Here is a 19,508-nt window from a genome sequence, read left to right as displayed (position 1 = left end):
ATACAGTTCCGCACTGTCGCCTGATAAAGTAAGAGCCTACGGAATATCAGACCAGCTGTGTGGCTGGATTGAAGAGTTTTTAGCAAACAGAACACAGCATGTTGTTATCAATGGAGAGACGTCTACAGACGTTAAAGTAAGCTCTGGCGTGCCACAGGGGAGTGTTATGGGACCATTGCTTTTCACAATATATATAAATGACCTAGTAGATAGTGTCGGAAGTTCCATGCGACTTTTCGCGGATGATGCTGTAGTATACAGAGAAGTTGCAGCATTAGAAAATTGTAGCTAAATGCAGGAAGATCTGCAGCGGATAGGCACTTGGTGCAGGGAGTGGCAACTGTCCCTTAACATAGACCAATGTAATGTATTGCGAATACATAGAAAGAAGGATCCTTTATTGTATGATTATATCATAGCGGAACAAACACTGGTAGTAGTTACTTCTGTAAAATATCTGGGAGTATGCGTGCGGAACGATTTGAAGTGGAATGATCATATAAAATTAATTGTTGGTAAGGCGGGTACCAGGTTGAGATTCATTGGGAGAGTGCTTAGAAAATGTAGTCCATCAACAAAGGAGGTGGCTTATAAAACACTCGTTCAACCTATACTTGAGTATTGCTCATCGGTGTGGGATCCGTACCAGATCGGGTTGACGGAAGAGGTAGAGAAGATCCAAAGAAGAGCGGCGCGTTTCGTCACAGGGTTATTTGGTAACCGTGATAGCATTACGGAGATGTTTAATAAACTCAAGTGGCAGACTCTGCAAGAGAGGCGCTCTGAATCGCGGTGTAGCTTGCTCGCCAGGTTTCGAGAGGGTGCGTTTCTGGATGAGGTATCGAATATATTGCTTCCCCCTACTTATACCTCCCGAGGAGATCACGAATGTAAAATTAGAGAGATTAGAGCGCGCACGGAGGCTTTCAGACAGTCGTTCTTCCCGCGAACCATACGCGACTGGAACAGGAAAGGGAGGTAATGACAGTGGCACGTAAAGTGCCCTCCGCCACACACCGTTGGGTGGCTTGCGGAGTATAAATGTAGATGTAGATGTAGATGAACCATATCCTGTCGATGCATAAACTGTGGATAACATCTGTGAATGATACATCCATCCGGATGATCAGTTTCGTACCTCAATCTGAAACGTCTTTGCATTATAATCCCGGAGTTACACTTCGCAAACTCGAGAATACAAAATGATTTCTGCTGCGGAGTAGCCATTTTGCAATATGTAACGGTAGCCCATCAAACAAAAGGCAACCGACATCTACCGGCAGTACCTAGACGATGTATTCCTTTCTCCAACAGAGACGTGGCGCAGCGAGCGATAGTTTTGACAACATAATACTTTGTAATACGTATACTCTTTTTGAAACACCCTGTACTATAATTCTCGCAAAACTTGAATTTCTTGTGCAGTCTTTCTACACCACCTACGTACTGCTTGTATAGTTGTTTATGCTCAAACTTCAATATTAATTCCTTGATATTTCCGACGACTTCCTCAATTACACGAGTTCGATACAGATGTCCCTACTATAGAACATTTCGCCTACTCAGTTTTCAGCGTTAACCTTACAGCAAATAGGTGTTTACCGGTCGCAACGCCTAGACCAGTCCTTCTAGCTACAACAACGAATTAATATTAGGAAAAGATTACAGGAAGATCCCTTGGCGTCAAACACAGAACTGTTTTAGTTACAGTATCTGTCACTTAGACACGTATATGTGACAGATGCTACAGGTGAAAAAAATTACGTATATGACGACGGTGAATCTTCATATAACCAAGATGCGATGTTAATCTTGACCTGCTGTAGGCTATATCAGTATACGATACGGTTATGCATGGAAAAATATATCGGACAAATGATCGCCAAAACGGTGTTGACCATCTCTTGCTGGTTACATAAAATTATTAATGAAATTTTCGCACATTTATGGACTGATTTCTTCAATGACACGCTCAGTTTTCTTCCTTTAACTCACGAATCGTTCTCGCGTAAACACATGACTGTACACAATCGCACAGGGAGTAGTTATACGACGTCTCACAATACGATGTCTCTTAGCAGCCACTTCTGGTCGCCATGGAATGGGATGACACGACACAGGACTTTCCCCTGGAACAACGCGATTGACGTGTTGGGCTACCTCTCTGGAAACGCTTGATTTCGAGGTCCACCCCTTCTAATTTGGGTAAAAGAAACTCACTCACCCTGATGTAGTAAGGTATTCAGTCCACCAACTACGTTGATGTAAAAAGGTAGCGTCCAGTCACCGCGTCCGCCCAAAATCCGCAGCAAAGAATTTCTCATTTGCACGCATCGGCTGTTAAAGAGTTATGCGTGGATTCTTGTCGCCCCAAATACCACAGTTATTTTTGTTGAAGCAGCTGCCCGTTTAGAAATGCTATTCATCTCCAAAGATATCATTCATCGTTGTCAACCACATTTTGGTTTTCCAATACCTGGTCGGCGAATTCAAGCCGTTGAAAATGGTCGTATGGCAACATTGTTGGGAGAGATTAAGATTTGATTAGATTAAGGTGCTACTCGAATGTCCAGTACATCGTCTCTCTCTCTTCTTTGATACTAAAGTGTTTTGATTTTAATGTAAGACGTGGTCGGGATTGTTTGGAAACAGGTAAAGTATATGTAATACATTGCTATAGCGTCGCATGTATTCTGCACGTCCATAATTACGGCTTACATATACGCCGACGAAGTTGATACGCAGACAAAAATGTTAGGAAAAATGGGTAGAGTTTCGGTTGCAGTGGTTTAACTACGTCATCCAGACTCACGGCTAGCTCAATGATAATCATAAGTAGCATTGCCCAATAAATTAACTGCTGCGAAGAGAGAGGCGATATAACCATCTCCACAGCGTAAGGATTTGTGCTTCACGATAAATAATTTCATTTCTATCACGCTGGCTTCATTTTGGTTAAGCATTTACTTGACAGAAATAAATTTAATTGCAAAGACATCGTGAAGCAAGCCTAAGCCTTGTTGCCTACAGTGGTTAAATTTGTCTATGTATTTCCGTAAAGATTATGATAAAATGAACTTCGCAAATACTAATGCTTGAAAATTATTATCAATATTCGAAGTATTTATTATGCTGACTTGAGGGTGAAGCCCAATATTTAATATTTTAATTAAATTCTGTGTAATGGCCGCCTGTGCGCCATTACGACAAAAGAAAGCCAGAAGGGCGATCTCCTGCAAAATTCACTTTAAATAATTATTTTCACTTAAGTTTTCCACAGGCAGGGAGAGGTTTTAATAAGAACAGGAGAAATTCACTTTTTACCATATATTGTAACAGAAAATACATACATCAAATACTTAGAGCGTCAGAACAGCTAAGCAATTTAATTCTTCAACAGCAGAGGTGAAACTAGCATTAAATCTTTGAACAGAGTCTTCTCGACATTAATGAGATAGGATTACCTTGCTTACAAGAATGTCTTTCATTTGTATAATTGTTCTTTGATCCTATGATACATATTTCATTAATATTTTTAACACAAAAATATCATATTAACGAGTTGTGGCGTTTAATTATCCGTCGTATAAGCTGCGGTTTTTATAGACAGCAATACACTCAGTTTTGTTCCTTCTTTACATTTCACATTTACTGATCTGATATAAGTTTAGTTTAAATTTTGTAGGACTTAACAGGAGACTCACGGCAACGGACTTGCCGCAGTGGATACAACGGTTCCCGTGAGATCACCGAAGTTAAGCGCTGTCGGGCGTGATCGGCACTTGGATGGGTGACCACAAAGGCCGCCATGCGCTGTTGCCATTTTTCGGGGTGCACTGAGCCTCATGATGCCAATTGAGGAGCTACTCGACCGAATAGTAGCGGCTTCGGTCCAGAATACCATCATAACGACCGGGAGAGCGGTGTGCTGACCCCACGCCCCTCCTATCCGCATCCTCCTCGGAGGATGACGCGGCGGTCGGATGGTCCCGATGGGCCACTTGTGGCCTGTAGACGGAGTGGTGGTTACCGGAGACTCACACCAGTTATTCTTATTGAAGACGAAAGCAGGTCCGATCTCTCTGAGATACACTCAGGTTTACTGAGACAACATGTTCAGCAGATTTGTCGGAACGTCGCTTTGATGTCCTGTCAGCAGCAACTGGACTGCTTTCCTCAAAATTTTCAGTTACTCGTGCAATTGATGATCAATTGGGCACGTTTCGGCGTCTGAATAGCGTACGCCATGTGACGAGCGTCACTCAAGAACTTTCCTCGTATTTTTAACAAGTTTTGGTGACGAAGATGCGTCAGTCGTCGGTAACTGCAAAGTCTCTGGGTGAAAACTGAGCAATAGGGAGTGTTACCAACTGATTGGAACGAAAATGGCACACAAATAGTGCATTCTAAGTGGGACACGTTGATACATCAATACTCACAAGGGAACCTCCCCATCGCACCCCCCTCAGATTTAGTTATAAGTTGTCACAGTGGATAGGCCTTGAAAAACTGAACAAAGATCAATCGAGAAAACAGGAAGAAGTTATGTGGAACTACGAAAAAATAAGCAAAATATAGACACTGAGTAGTCCATGCGCAACATATATAACATCAAGGAGAGCGTTACACGAGTATCGCCGTGGTCCCGTGGTTAGCGTGAGCAGCTATGGAGCGAGAGGTCCTTGGTTTAAGTCTTCCCTCGAGTGAAAATTTTAATTTCTTTATTTTCGCGAATTTATGATCTGTCCGTTCGTTCATTGACGTCGCTGTTCACTGTAATAAGTTTAGTGTCTGTGTTTTGCGAAAGGACGTGCCTCTCAAATGGGAACCGAAAACATTTGATCGCAAGGTCATAGATCAACCGATTCCTCCACAGAAAAACATGTCTGATATATTCTATACGACACTGGTGACGGCATGTGCGTCGCATGACAGGAATTTGTTGTCGACCCACCTAACTTGTACACTTGGCGAATGGGTAAAAAGATTCTTCTACCTTGCCCGATTTAGGTTTTCTTGTGGATGTGATAATGACTCCCAAAAAACTGATGAAAACATAATAGTTTGTCACATAAACTGAAAATAAAAAATTAAAGTTTTCACTCAAGGGAAGACTTGAACCAAGGACCTCTCGTTTCGCAGCTGCTCACGCTAACCAGGGGACCACGACGGTGCGGGTATTATCCTTGATGTTGCATATCTTCCGCATGGACTACTCAGTTTATATATTTTGCTCATTTTTTCATAGTTCCACACAAGTTCTTCCTGTTTTCTCTATTAATCTGTGTTCAGTTTCTCAAGGCCTATCCACTGTGCCAACTTATAACTAAATCTGAGGGGGGTGCGATGGGGAGGTTCCCTTGTCAGCATGCTTCCTTGTTCCATTCGTGAATGGTGTGTGTGCGTGCGTGTGTGTGTGTGTGTGTGTGTGTGTGAAGAGTGACTGTCGGTACATGTCGTAACGCAGCAAATTATTACGAGTTGTCATGTTGCATTGAAAGCGTAGCTTGTCGTGGTGCCGGAAGGAGAGCAGATTTTGATTCTTGCGCTGGCACAACTGACGCTGGCTTCTGGGCCCAGCGAGCTGTGGACTTGCTTAATGAAGCGTGCAGTAAGTAACATTACTCTCTATGGATTTGAAGAAGTACTATTGTGGTGTGCGTACTGCAAGACCTTCGGTACACACGCCATCGGATTATTTGACTTGTTGCTCTAACGAAGTAGGCGAGTGTCAGCAATATGTCTCGTGGTCTCATCGTGGCGTGTTTATCTTCTGCCGTTAGGTCAAACGATAGAAATGCCACTTGCACGCTTAGAGTAGCAGATTGACGGTGACCAACTTTAAACAGAACTTGATTAATTTTCACACACATTTATTAAAATAATAAAAATCATAGACATTACGTAACTTGATTCTGGATGCTGTTTACAATTGACAATCTGAAGTTCCTTTGGTCTTGGTACGTTAATCTTATTCTCACATGTCTCTGATACTTGACAAAGTGTCTATTCATTTATCTTCATGGCTATGTACAGGAATAGGGTAATCTTATTAGGCGCAGACTGAAAGTTGACTATAGACTGCTACAGACTAATGTAGACTGGTACAGACAGGTGCAGATAAATGCAGACTCGTACAGACTAATGCAGACTGACTAATTGGAGGTCTGTACACTCGTTATAATACCTCGCGCGTTCAGGTATCACTGCGTGAGTGTGATCCGCGAAGAGAAAAGTTTCTAGATTAGCAGCAATCTCATTGGCTGCATTACATATTAATACGCGGATCGGCGGAAGCAGAATTTGGTCCGTCTCTAAGGTAGCGCCATCTTGTAGTGTGGAGACGGACGAGCGCTGCGCCTGCGCTGTTGTGCTTAGCGGGGCGCGCTCTAGTGGGAAAGTTGTGTACGCGCTGACTATGCAGAACTATGTACACAACAACTATTAAATATTAATCGACGTGTTTTATACTTTGTATACAAAATTCTATCGATAACACAACTGTACCGTTAAAATTTCAAATCGATAACTTCAATACTTTCGGAGGTATAAATTTTTACCTAAAACACGTAATAATTGTGGTGGAATTGTGAAACCGAGTAGGGACAGTAATGTAGTCACCTGTAGTATCAATTGAAACTACAATCAAGAGCATAGGTTCATACAATCTTATTTTCTGGAGTTTTCTTTATTTTCAATACCACAGATTTGTGACGTAATTAAAAGTACTTTCGAAAATTATTATTCCACATGTTTTTGAGAGACTGAGAGACTGAGTGAATGGAGGGCACATGTAAAGTGAGAATGTGATATTTTATTAAAACTATATAAATATATGTCCGAGACGGTTGTTGTGCGAGCGGTTCTAGGCGCTTCAGTCGGGAACGGTGCTGCTGCTACGGTCTCAGGTTCGAATCCTGCCTCGGGCATGGATGTGTGTGATGTCCTTAGGTTAGTTAAGTTTAAGTAGTTCTACGTTTAGGGGACTGATGACCTCAGATGTTGTCCCATAGTGCTAAGAGCCATTCGAGCAATAGACGAAATTTTTGACGTACGTCTGAGTGAGCTTGGTTTGGTAAAAGGAAGCCAGAAGGGGCGTTGATTATTAAATTTATTTGTATTTACTGTGTGGCAAGAAATCGTATTTTATTGTCATTAAATTTTAGTTAGTTTCGAATTATGAGATATCTAGCTTAAATTACTTGTGGTAATCTGATTGGCGAGTACAGAAGTGCTTGAAATGATCTGATTGCCTGCTTAAAATACTAGCCAATAGGAATTCAGTGTTTGCCGCACTTTTGAACTGGGCTTTGTGCCTCAGATCTATAAATCGAGATAGTCGCTCAGGAGAAGTCTGCTGGTAAACACCTATGTTAAACCGCCCTGATCAAATTTGTACCAAAATGAAGAAATTCGCGCGTTTGATTGGTTTACGTGTAGCGGACGGAAAGCGACTACAGTATTGATTGTTTTGTGAAAGTTTGAGCCTTGTGAGTTGTTTATTTAAGGAGATCTTCGCGTGTGAACATTTCATGTCGTCCATAAACTCCTCGTGGCGTGTTTCGTGCAGATAACGAAACATTATGGCGAGCTCTTCTTTACAAGAAGCCTTCTGAAGACTGAATGCGTTAACTTGCAAGAAGTAGTGGATCAGTGACTGTTTAGGACGTTGAAAATATATGGTCGGACTAAGTACCTTTTGGCTGCTTTCGGGTGTGAACTTGTAACAGAGACAACCAGTAACATTGCATAATTGATGTCGGGATATTAAATACGGGCTTGATAGCCATTTTCCTTGTTTTAATGACAATAAACCAACTACAAGGAAATTTTTGACACTTTTTCACAAATGACTCGTGCAAGAATCCCGAAGCTTCGGTAGTTTAACTTTCAGCGACTGTCCATTGACTGGAGTAATGCGGCATTTGCGTGTTAGATATTTAGTCGAATTTTTGTCAACGCTGCTTTTGTCAGCTAAACCAGTATCTACCACCGCAGAGTGAAGGGGCAGACAACCTGAAACCTATTCAGGTAGGTGGACTAACTGCTTAACGGATAGAGAGAGAACAACCCGCCTCGCCGCAATACATATAATGCCTATTATTACGATGGGGTCGCCACTCGAAAAGACATTTTAAAATTATTGCCTGAAAAACTGCCCCCTCCCCCTCCCTCCCTATGGGACGTGGGTTCGATTCCCGGCCGAGTTGGGGATTTTCTCTGCAGAGGGACTGGGTGTTTGTGTTGTCCACTTCATTTCATCATCATGATCATCATTCGTGACAGTGGCTTGATTGGACTGCGAAAAAATTGGGACTTTGTACGGGCGCTGATTACCGCGCAATTGGGCGCCCCACAAACCAAACATCATCATCATCACAACCCCTCGTCCTCCGTCCCATCTCGGGAGAGATATCCGTGTACTACTCTCTGCGTCTAATGTGATCGCGTGGTCAGATGTGACTTCGAATTTGGGAAGTATTTGTGCATCGTGAATCTGAGGCGGTATTTACCTAGGAGGATGTGGGAAACCGCCTTAAAACCACAACCACGATGGCCTGTAGACAAGTGCCCGTCGTTAATCCGCGAGGCGGATTCCATTCGCAGCCGGTGAGGCACCCTATATCTCGGTTCAAAATGGTTCAAATGGCTCTGAGCACTATGGGACTTAACATCTGTGGTCATTAGTCCCCTAGAACTTAGAACTGCTTAAACCTAACTAACCTAAGGACATCACACACATCCATGCCCGAGGTAGGATTCGAACCTGCGACCGTAGCGGTCGCGCGGCTCCGGGCGGAGCGTATATCTCGAAGGCGTGCGCCTTAACGCGCTCGGCTATCTGGGTAGCTCCAATTCCTCCGATTTTTCTCTTCGTGCTCATTTTTCGAGACGTGTATGCAAGGGAGTAATATGCTGCCCGACTCATTCTCACTGTACGCTATCGAAATTACGACAGAAACCTCCCTGCTTTTCTTGCAGTGTATGCCACTTGCCTGGGTTGGGCATCTCAGTAAAGTTCTCGCGCCGAGTAAACGATCCCATGGCGAAACGTGCCTCTCTTCGTCGGTTCTTTTCCATATCCTCTATTAATTCAACCTGGTAAGGGTGACAGACGCATCATCAATACTCAAGAATCGATCAAAGGCAGTTTTTTTTTTTTTTGTAAGATGCATGTTCCGCAGATGATTTGCACTTCCTTAAAATTCTTCGACTGAAACTCAGCCTGACATCTGCTTTTCCTATTATTTCTTTTATGCAGTCGTTCCAGTTTGTAACGCGTCAGGCAGTCACTCCTAGGTATTTCACAGTAGTTTCTACAGTTGCGCTTTACCAAAACTACGGTTCGTTAGTTTTGGTACAATACATAAACGATGTAGTAAATGGTAGGATTATGGTAGTACTGGTAGTATTGGTAGGGAAAGACACACAAATGAAAGTGGAAGAAAGAAAATGGGGGCCGACGACTTCTCTTTGTTTCCTGCTTTGCTTGGTTGTTTGTTTTGCAGATAATTAAAACTGGACGTCATTCAGTCTTAGTCCATTGTGTATTTTATATTCTTACAGAATATTATTTGCATTTTGTAAGTATTAAAAGTTAGTTGATCGCCTAACACAGGTAATTTTGTATGAGAGCAGGAGCATTTTCGTGGTTACCGCACGTACCCTGATTACAGATTTGTACGTCAGTCTGCTGAATCGGCCTTTTGCGCTGCCATTCAGGGATTGCATCCCAGGGGGTGTTTTCCAACAAGATAATCCTCGCCCACATACCGCTGTTGTAGCCCAGCATGCTATGCAGGGTGTCGACATGTTGTCTTGGCCTGCTCGACCACCAGATTTGTCTCCATAGGAACACGTGTGGGACATTATCGGATGACAACTGCAGCGTCATCCACAAACTGCATTAACCACCCTTGTATTGACAGAGCAGGTGCAGCAGACATGGAGCTCCATCTCACAAACTGGCATCAGGCACTTGTACGATACAATGTATGCACATTTGCGTGCTTGCATTCAGCACCTGTTATTAGTGTACCAGCATTTCACATTTGCAATGGATTTCCTCACCCTGCGATCTTGCAACATTAATCACTTAAATATGTTACCTAGACAAATTTTATCTCGAAATAAATTATTTATTGCTGCTAAGACTTTTACCGTCATCGCACAAGCAAAAAAGTGCCATTAAATACGAGTCTGCAAACAGGCTGTTTGCTAGATAACTGCGAATGTGTGGTTACGAGCGGCCATTGACTTCGGTATGAAATATTGTACCTTTTTAGTTCAAATGGCTCTAAGCATTATGGGACTTAACATCTGAGGTCATCAGTCCCCTAGACTACGTAAACCTAACTAAGGAAATCACACACATCCATGCCCAAGGCAGGATTCGAAACTGGGACCGTAGCAGCCGCGTGGTAGTACAAATATATTTAAAAGGTAGACTTTTCGATTAACTTACCATCTAACTGGGCTGAAATTTCATCCCTGTCCTATAATCAGGGAAAGAACCACCTTAAAAATTTGGTGCTTAAATAAGACGACGCCTAAAGAGTCAGCATGGTTGAAAATGGATAAGTCGACCAGGATCTCGATTTTGGCCATCAAGATGCCCTGACCTTAGTCCTGTGGATTTTTTTGTCTGATATCGCTGCAGAACTGAAATGTACGACATGCCTGTTGATACGGTTGAAGAACTGTAGTAGGGAACAGTACCGTTTCGTCAAAATTTACGGCATAATTCTGTGGTGTCTGAAATACACTCCTGGAAATGGAAAAAAGAACACATTGACACCGGTGTGTCAGACCCACCATACTTGCTCCGGACACTGCGAGAGGGCTGTACAAGCAATGATCACACGCACGGCACAGCGGACACACCAGGAACCGCGGTGTTGGCCGTCGAATGGCGCTAGCTGCGCAGCATTTGTGCACCGCCGCCGTCAGTGTCAGCCAGTTTGCCGTGGCATACGGAGCTCCATCGCAGTCTTTAACACTGGTAGCATGCCGCGACAGCGTGGACGTGAACCGTATGTGCAGTTGACGGACTTTGAGCGAGGGCGTATAGTGGGCATGCGGCAGGCCGGGTGGACGTACCGCCGAATTGCTCAACACGTGGGGCGTGAGGTCTCCACAGTACATCGATGTTGTCGCCAGTGGTCGGCGGAAGGTGCACGTGCCCGTCGACCTGGGACCGGACCGCAGCGACGCACGGATGCACGCCAAGACCGTAGGATCCTACGCAGTGCCGTAGGGGACCGCACCGCCACTTCCCAGCAAATTAGGGACACTGTTGCTCCTGGGGTATCGGCGAGGACCATTCGCAACCGTCTCCATGAAGCTGGGCTACGGTCCCGCACACCGTTAGGCCGTCTTCCGCTCACGCCCCAACATCGTGCAGCCCGCCGCCAGTGGTGTCGCGACAGGCGTGAATGGAGGGACGAATGGAGACGTGTCGTCTTCAGCGATGAGAGTCGCTTCTGCCTTGGTGCCAATGATGGTCGTATGCGTGTTTGGCGCCGTGCAGGTGAGCGCCACAATCAGGACTGCATACGACCGAGGCACACAGGGCCAACACCCGGCATCATGGTGTGGGGAGCGATCTCCTACACTGGCCGTACACCACTGGTGATCGTCGAGGGGACACTGAATAGTGCACGGTACATCCAAACCGTCATCGAACCCATCGGCAAGGGAACTTGCTGTTCCAACAGGACAATGCACGTCCGCATGTATCCCGTGCCACCCAACGTGCTCTAGAAGGTGTAAGTCAACTACCCTGGCCAGCAAGATCTCCGGATCTGTCCCCCATTGAGCATGTTTGGGACTGGATGAAGCGTCGTCTCACGCGGTCTGCACATCCAGCACGAACTCTGGTCCAACTGAGGCGCCAGGTGGAAATGGCATGGCAAGCCGTTCCATAGGACTACATCCAGCATCTCTACGATCGTCTCCATGGGAGAATAGCAGCCTGCATTGCTGCGAAAGGTGGATATACACTGTACTAGTGCCGACATTGTGCATGCTCTGTTGCCTGTGTCTATGTGCCTGTGGTTCTGTCAGTGTGATCATGTGATGTATCTGACCCCAGGAATGTGTCAATAAAGTTTCCCCTTCCTGGGACAATGAATTCACGGTGTTCTTATTTCAATTTCCAGGAGTGTAGTTCGTAAGTCACTGACCATTATATCAGATCCCGTGAAACGATGTGATATCTCTGTTTACCAAGATACCATTGGAAGACGAGCTGGAGAGAAATTTGACCTTAAGATATTTTCTGTAGGGGAGCTAATATTACGAATAGACAAATGGAGTAGCCACGAATAGCCTTCCACCTACAGCGATTGCCACTCTGTTCATGGTGAAATTTGAGGAGGAAGCATTAGAGACGGCAAGATACAAAGTCACATTCTTCTTTAGCTATGCGGATGATACCTTTGTGATCTGGCCTCAGGGTAGGGACAGGATCAATGAGGACTGAAGAGTGAGTATTCTACGATGCCTCACAAGAAAGTCTGCATTTTTACAACCGAAATTGACCGAGAAATAAAAATTTATTGCATTGCCCGTAGTTACTGAACGTCCTTCGCAGATTGAGACTAAACCAAAAAGTTTAAATTCGAAATACGTTTGTACTAACTGGAACAATAGTTCTTACTGGAGACAGTAGCGTCTCGTAACAAAACATTCGGAATTGGTTCTCATGTTTGCTGAAACGTTTTTGCTTGTACATTAGAGCGCCAAAGACTCTGGTATAGGCATGCGTATTCAAAAACAGAGATATGTATACAGGCAGAATACGGCACTGCGGTCGACAACGCCTTTATAAGACGAGTGTCAGACGCCGTTGTTGGCTCGGTTACTGCTTCTACAATGGCAGGTTATCAGGATTTAAGTGAGTTTCAACGTGGAGTTACAGTCGGCGCACGATCGATGGGACACAGCATCTCTGAAGTAGCGATGAAGTGGGGATTGTTCCGTACGGCCATTTCACGAGTGAACCGTAAATATCAGGAATCCGGTAAAACATCAAATCTCCGACATCGCTAAGGCGGGAAAAATATCCTGCAAGAACGGGAAAAACGACGACTGAAGAGAATCGTTCAACGTGACAGAAGTGCAATCCTACGCAAATTGCTCCAGATTTCAATGCTCGGCCATCAACAAGTATCAGTGTGCGAACTTTTCAACGAGACATCATCGATATGGGCTTTCGGAGCCGAAGGCCCACTCGTGTACCCTTGAGGACTGCACAAAGCGAAGCTTCAAGCCTCACCTGGGTCCGTCAACACCGACATTGGACTGTTGATGACTGGAAACGTGTTGTCTGGTCGGACGAGTCTCGTTTCAAATTATATCGAGCTGGTGGACGTGCACGGGTATTGAGACAATCTCATGAATCTAAGGACCATGCATGTCAGCAGGGGGCTGTTCAAGCTTGTGGAGGCTCTGTAATGGTGTGGAGCGTGCAACTCGAGTGATATGGGACTCCTGATACGTCTAGATACGACTCTGACAGGTAACACGTACATAAGCATCCTGTCTGATCACCTGCATCCATTCACGTCCATTGTACACTCCGACAGACTTGGGCACTTCCAGAAGGACAATGCAACACTCCACACGCCCAGAAATGCTACATAGCGCCTCCAGGAACACTCTTCGGAGTTTAAACACTTCCGCTGGCTACCAAACTCCTTAAAAATGAACATTATTGAGCATATCTGGGATGCCTTGCAACGTGCTGTTTAGAAGAGATCTCCACGCACTCGTACTCTTGCGGATTTATGGACAGCCCTGAAGGATTCATGGTGTGAATTTCCTCAAGCACTACTTCACATATTAGTCGAGTCCATGCCACGCCGTGTTGCTGCATTTCTGCTTGCTCGCGGGGACCCTACACAGTATTAGGCAGTGTACCTTACCCTTTGGCTCTTAAGTGTACTATCACAGTTCTAGTAAGTAGAAGTCGAACGTTTGTTTTAGTTTAGCAAAACCGTGAGTATATATCGTTACAGAGCTTAATGCCGCTAAAGCTTTTACAAGTTGAATGACTGCTGACATCACTGGCGATTTGCCTCTGCATTACAGACAGATCTTTCTCCACAGTTGTATCGTTAAGAAACGGCCATAGAGAAGCAAATGTATCCCTTAAAATTTAATGAAGCCACAGAAGTACTTCGCCAGCGTATTAACGGCCTACAACTGATCTGCTCACAACCATTTAGTTGCCCAGAGATTCCGACTCGGTTCTCCAGTAGGGCCGAACACGAACCGAAGCTCCGTTAATTCTTCCTTTCTGTGTGTCCCGTCGTTTCCATTAAGACCCAATTCAGGCTGGAAAGATTCCCTTCGGAGAACTGCTAATGGCAGCCATATATATTCGAATGAGGCCCTTTAGAGCCCCGCCTGTCACATAAATTGTCCCCTAATCGGAAATAACCGGCGCGAGAACTCCTTACCCAACTTTCGCTCCGGAGTGACCTGGTTGCCAGCCGTACATCTCTCCCTGTGCGTCATTTTTGCCCCGATTATTTATCCCTTTTGCCCCCACCTCACACTCCTACATTTCTTTCTATAGCCAACAATGAAGAATAATGGTCTCGGAGAGCTCCGCCGTCCTCGCGGGAAATTCTTGTTCGAGCGCACGACAAATGAAAAAGTGTCCGACAGGTGGAAATGTATCATAATATTAGCAGGACTCGAAAACTTGTTATTACGAAGTACATCGTTTTTAAGTTAACTTGAAAGATCTGAGAGATAACTGAAGAATTTAGTAGACAATCTACTTTTCATTTTCTGCTGCATGCAACGTTAACAGATTGCATCGAATGTAGTGATTCCTAAGAAGATATCTTCATATCTGCAGCGTTCCATGACTGATGAGTCCACTTGCAGACGTCAAGTACAATAAATTTAATCTCATCATCAGAACATACAGTGAAGAAAAGAAAGAAAGAGAGAGAGAACAGCGACAGACTATAGGGACAGGTTCTTTGCAACAAAACAAGAGTAAACACGTTTCATGCTTATAGATGCTTTTATTAATATACAGGGTGTTTCAGAAGTGATGGTCAATATTCAGGGATATGACAGAAATGATCATTCGAAACATAAAAAAAGAAAAAAAACTCATGTAAAAATGGCCTCTAAAAAGCTTACCTTAGGAACTATGAGAACTAGTTCGACTTCGATACGATGAAATGCTTCTCCTCTACTTCAGGCTCTTTGCTTTCCATATTTTTGGAGGAAGTTGTATGGACCAAAACAAGAAAAAATGTCTGATAAAGTCGGCTCTTAAGTGCATACTTTAAGAGCTATGAACACTTGTTCAGTAGAAGAGATGTGTTTCACAGTAGCGAAGATGTACAAGCGCTCATAGCTCATAAAATATGCATTTTATCCCTCCTGTTTACTGAGCCTCTATTTTGGTTTGGTCCATAGCACCTTCTTCTAGAATGTAGAAAGCAAAGTCTTTGCAATAGAATATATTTATTTCATAACATCGAAGATGAACAACTGGACGTAGGTCTTAAGGTATGCAGTTTATAGCCCAGGTGAACTACATATTCTTTTCTTGTTTTGGTGTCGGCCGGAGTGACCGAGCGCTTCTAGGCGCTGCAGTCTGGAACTGCGCGACCGCTACGGTAGCAGGTTCGAATCCTGCCTAGGGCATGGATTTGTGTGATGTCCTTAGGTTAGTTAGGTTTAAGTAGTTCTAAGTTCTAGGCGACTGATGACCTCAGAAGTTAGGTCCCATAGTGCTCAGAGCCATTTGAACCTTTTGTTTTGGTGGAAGAAGCCCATCATAAAAGATTGTCTGTGTTGTGTTTTGGGACACCCTGTATATATTTCGTTTCTTGGCTGTCACCTTCCTTCTTGACGAACATTATACTGCTATACTCAATGCTGTTTTGGCATCCATTATCCTTGAAGTCTGACGGTCACTACCCGTTGTATCTCCGTTGGGCGCTCAGCCCCTCAAAAATGGTTCAAATGGCTCTAAGCACTATGGGACTTAACATCTGAGGTCATCAGTCCCCTAAACGTAGAACTATTTAAACCCAACTATCCTAAGGACATCACACACAACCATGCCCGAGGCAGGATTCGAAACTGCGATCGTAGCAGCTGCGTGGTTCCGGACTAAAGCGCCTAGAACCGCTCGGTCACAGCGGACGGCCGCACAGCCCCTCAATGTGAGTTTTGTAGAGCCAACACTGCGTGGGGCAGAACATTATTCATTTGTCTTTTGATGTTGTACAGATATGTAGCGTACGCGCCGTGACCGGTCAGATAATGTATCAGTTCACTCAACGGATTAAGAAATCTTATTTTGTTCTTTCCCTAATGTTGTGAAAAAATTCGTATGTTCTCCTGTCTGTGCCTCAAATGTCATAGTCATTTTACTACAATTGTAGTATGTACGAGGGTCGTTCAATAATTAAAGAGACAAATTGGTCTGGGGAAAAACTGTTAGTGGGGCAAATTTGGTACTTTTATGGCTTTAAGTTGGCACCACTGGGATGAGCCCTGATCAGCTGATGTATTGGTTCAAATGGCTCTAAGCACTATGAGACTTAACATCTGAGGTCATCAGTCCCCTACATTTAGAACTACTTAAACCGAACTAACCTAAAGACATTACACCATACATGCCCGAGGCAGGATTCGAACCTGCGACCGTAGCAGCAGTGAGGTTCCGGATTGAAGTGACTAGAACCACTCGGCCACAGCGGCCAGCAGCTGATGTATTAACATTGTTTTGTTTATAACCTAAAAATTAAATTTCGAGATGGTGAGTCTGCTTGAAAATTCCACATTAGTTGAACAACGTTCTGTTATTGGTTTTTTGATTGCTGAGGGGGAGAAACTGTTGAATATATACTGTAGAGTGTCTAAAGTTTATGGTGAAGGTTGTATGAATGGTGCAAATTTTTGTAAGTGGGTAGAGCAGTTCAAAAATGGTCGCGACTCAGTGACTGACGAAAACCGTTCTGGCCGACAAGTTGCAGTTTCAACTCCCTCACTTGAAAGTCGAATTGATGACATTATTCGTGCCGACCGCCGTGTGACTGTGGAAATGATAGTTGATGAGGTTCAAATTAGTACTGGTACAGTTCATAACATTGCCGAAGTACCGCAAAACATGTGCAAGATAGGTCCCAAAGGAGTTGACGCGGCTACGCAGGGAAACAAGGTTGAGAGTGCGCACAGAGCTAAAGGACGTTATGAAAGAGAAGGTGAGCAATTCGTCAACAATATTTTAACTTGTGATGAAACTTGGGTTCGCTCTTATGAGCCAGAATCAAAAAGACAAAGCATGGAATGAAACCACACCAACTCACCTGTCAAGAAAAAATTCAGAAGCTAAGCATCAGCAGGAAAAGTCATGTTGACGGTGTTTTGGGATGCAGTAACCCAGTTTTTTTTGTGATTATCTCGAAGAGCAGCGTACAATGAACAGCCAATACTACTTGGATTTGCTTTTAAACAAGGTGAAACCGGCCATGAGAGAGAGACGTCGTGGATCTCAGAGGAGAGGTGTGATTTCCAGCATGACAACGCACGCCCTCATATTGCTCAACTACCCAGTGAGATCATCGACATAATGGACTGGGAACTACTGCCACGTCCCTCTTACAGTCCTGATGTAGCACCTAGTGATTTCCATTTGTTTTGTGCACTGAAGGAGGCATTACGTGGGAAAAGGTTCCAGGACAACGAGGAAGTGAAAAAGTTTATGAGAAATTGGTTCAAACATCGAGATAAAGAGTTCTTTGCAGCCGGAATAAAAAAGCTTGTATCCCGATGGAACAAGTGTATAAATGTTCAAGGGGATTATGTTGAAAATTAGAAAAAGTATTCTTTTGTAAAAATAAACGCTTTTCTCTCCAGACCAATTTTTCTCTTTAATTATTGAATGACGCTCGTATATTCGAGATAAGTGAGCAAAGAAACGAGACTGGTAACACAGCGAGCCATCTAGCAACGGTATATTGTACCTGTGTAGATCGGTGTGTTCATCCCTTCTAGACGCTCAGTCTGAGTTTCAGACTCCGTACAGCCATCACGTGATTTCTGAGAGCACCATCAGTAAAGTTGTGTTTCTGTTGTGTGTAACGAAAATGGAACAGCGGAACTTAGAGCAACGTTATGCAATCAAATTTTGTGTTAAACTTATGGTATCCACAAATGTGACCTTTGAAAATTTGAAACAGGCCTATAGGGAACATTGCTTTTGAAGAACACAAGGCTTTTGACGACACAAATCATTTTTGGACGTCAGAGAGTACACTGAAGATGAACCTCGTTCAGGGAAACCCTCAACTTAAAAATTTGAGGAAAGCGTCGAACGTTGCGTGCCCTTGTGAGATCAAACCGATGATTAGCACCGTACATCAAATTTTGACCGAAGATTTGCACATGCGAAAGGTTTGTGCAAAATGGTGCCGAAAAACCTTACAACTGAGCAGAAGGACAATCGAAGAAACGTGTGGGCTGATATTGTTGAGAGGTTTTTAAGAAATGCATAAAACTGTGTGTAATAATGTTATTTTGGTCAGCCGGGGTGGCCGAGAGGTTCTAGGCGATACAGTCTGGAACCGCGCGACCGCTACGGTCGCAGGTTCGAATCCTGCCTCGGTCATGGATATGTGTGATGTCCTTAGAACTACTTAAACCTAACTAAGCTAAGGGACTGATGACCTCAGAAGTTAAGTCCCATAGTGCTCAGAGCCATTTGAACCAATAATGTTATTTTGTTTTGTTTCTGTACCATCATCAACGGCAGGAAAATTGTCACAGATTAGCACAACTCATGTATGCTTCAAAATAAGTTATCACAGGAAACCATAATTGCCAAGATATTGTAAGATCGGAAACTGTAACAAGATAAAAATAATTTTATCCTGTTATAATTTTAGCTTTTACTTTACCTTGAAAATTATGGTTTCCTGTGATAACTTATTTTAAAGCACATACATCTGTGATAGTTTTCCTGCCGTTGATGATGGTTCAGAACCGAACCGGTAGCAAAATAAAATAACAATCTTACCGACAGCACAGTGTTGTGCATTTTTAAAAATTTGTACATGCTGTTGACCAGCGACCAAGCAAGGTGTTCTTCCTGACAAGATTTCCAATGAACACGAATGGCTCGGTCGTGTGATCACAGGTGATGAATCCTGGATTTTTGAGTACGATCCTGAGACAAAGCGGCAACGTGAGATGTGGCATACTGAGACGTCTCCTTGCCCTGAAAAAGCTCAAATGAGTAAATCGAAAATCAAATCAATGTTGATTAGCTTTTTCCACAGTAGGGGGTCCGCGCATACAGTATTTGCTTCACCAAGACAAACTGTCAACCAAGTGTTTTACAAGGATATGCTTGAAAGGCTCAGGAAAGGGTGAATCTAATGAGATCGGACATTGTGGACAAGTGGATGCTGCATCACGACAACGCCCTAAGTCATACGGCTACTTAAATTACCGAATTTTTTTAC

At 43.8% G+C, this 19,508-nt stretch overlaps 1 protein-coding gene across 1 annotated transcript in view; it reads right to left on the bottom strand.

The window, feature by feature from the left end:
- Positions 1-14,523, bottom strand: part of LOC126209928 (uncharacterized) — a 159,762-nt gene extending 145,239 nt beyond the window's left edge. The window contains exon 1 of the mRNA XM_049939046.1: positions 14,466-14,523. Coding sequence (XP_049795003.1) covers positions 14,466-14,523 — 58 coding nt within the window. The remainder of the gene's footprint in view (positions 1-14,465) is intronic.
- Between the last annotated feature and the right edge of the window lie 4,985 nt (positions 14,524-19,508).

The sequence above is a fragment of the Schistocerca nitens genome, chromosome 10 (assembly GCF_023898315.1).
Source record: "Schistocerca nitens isolate TAMUIC-IGC-003100 chromosome 10, iqSchNite1.1, whole genome shotgun sequence".
NCBI classification, from domain to species: Eukaryota; Metazoa; Arthropoda; class Insecta; order Orthoptera; family Acrididae; genus Schistocerca; species Schistocerca nitens.
This window is presented reverse-complemented; position numbering and strand designations above follow the sequence as displayed.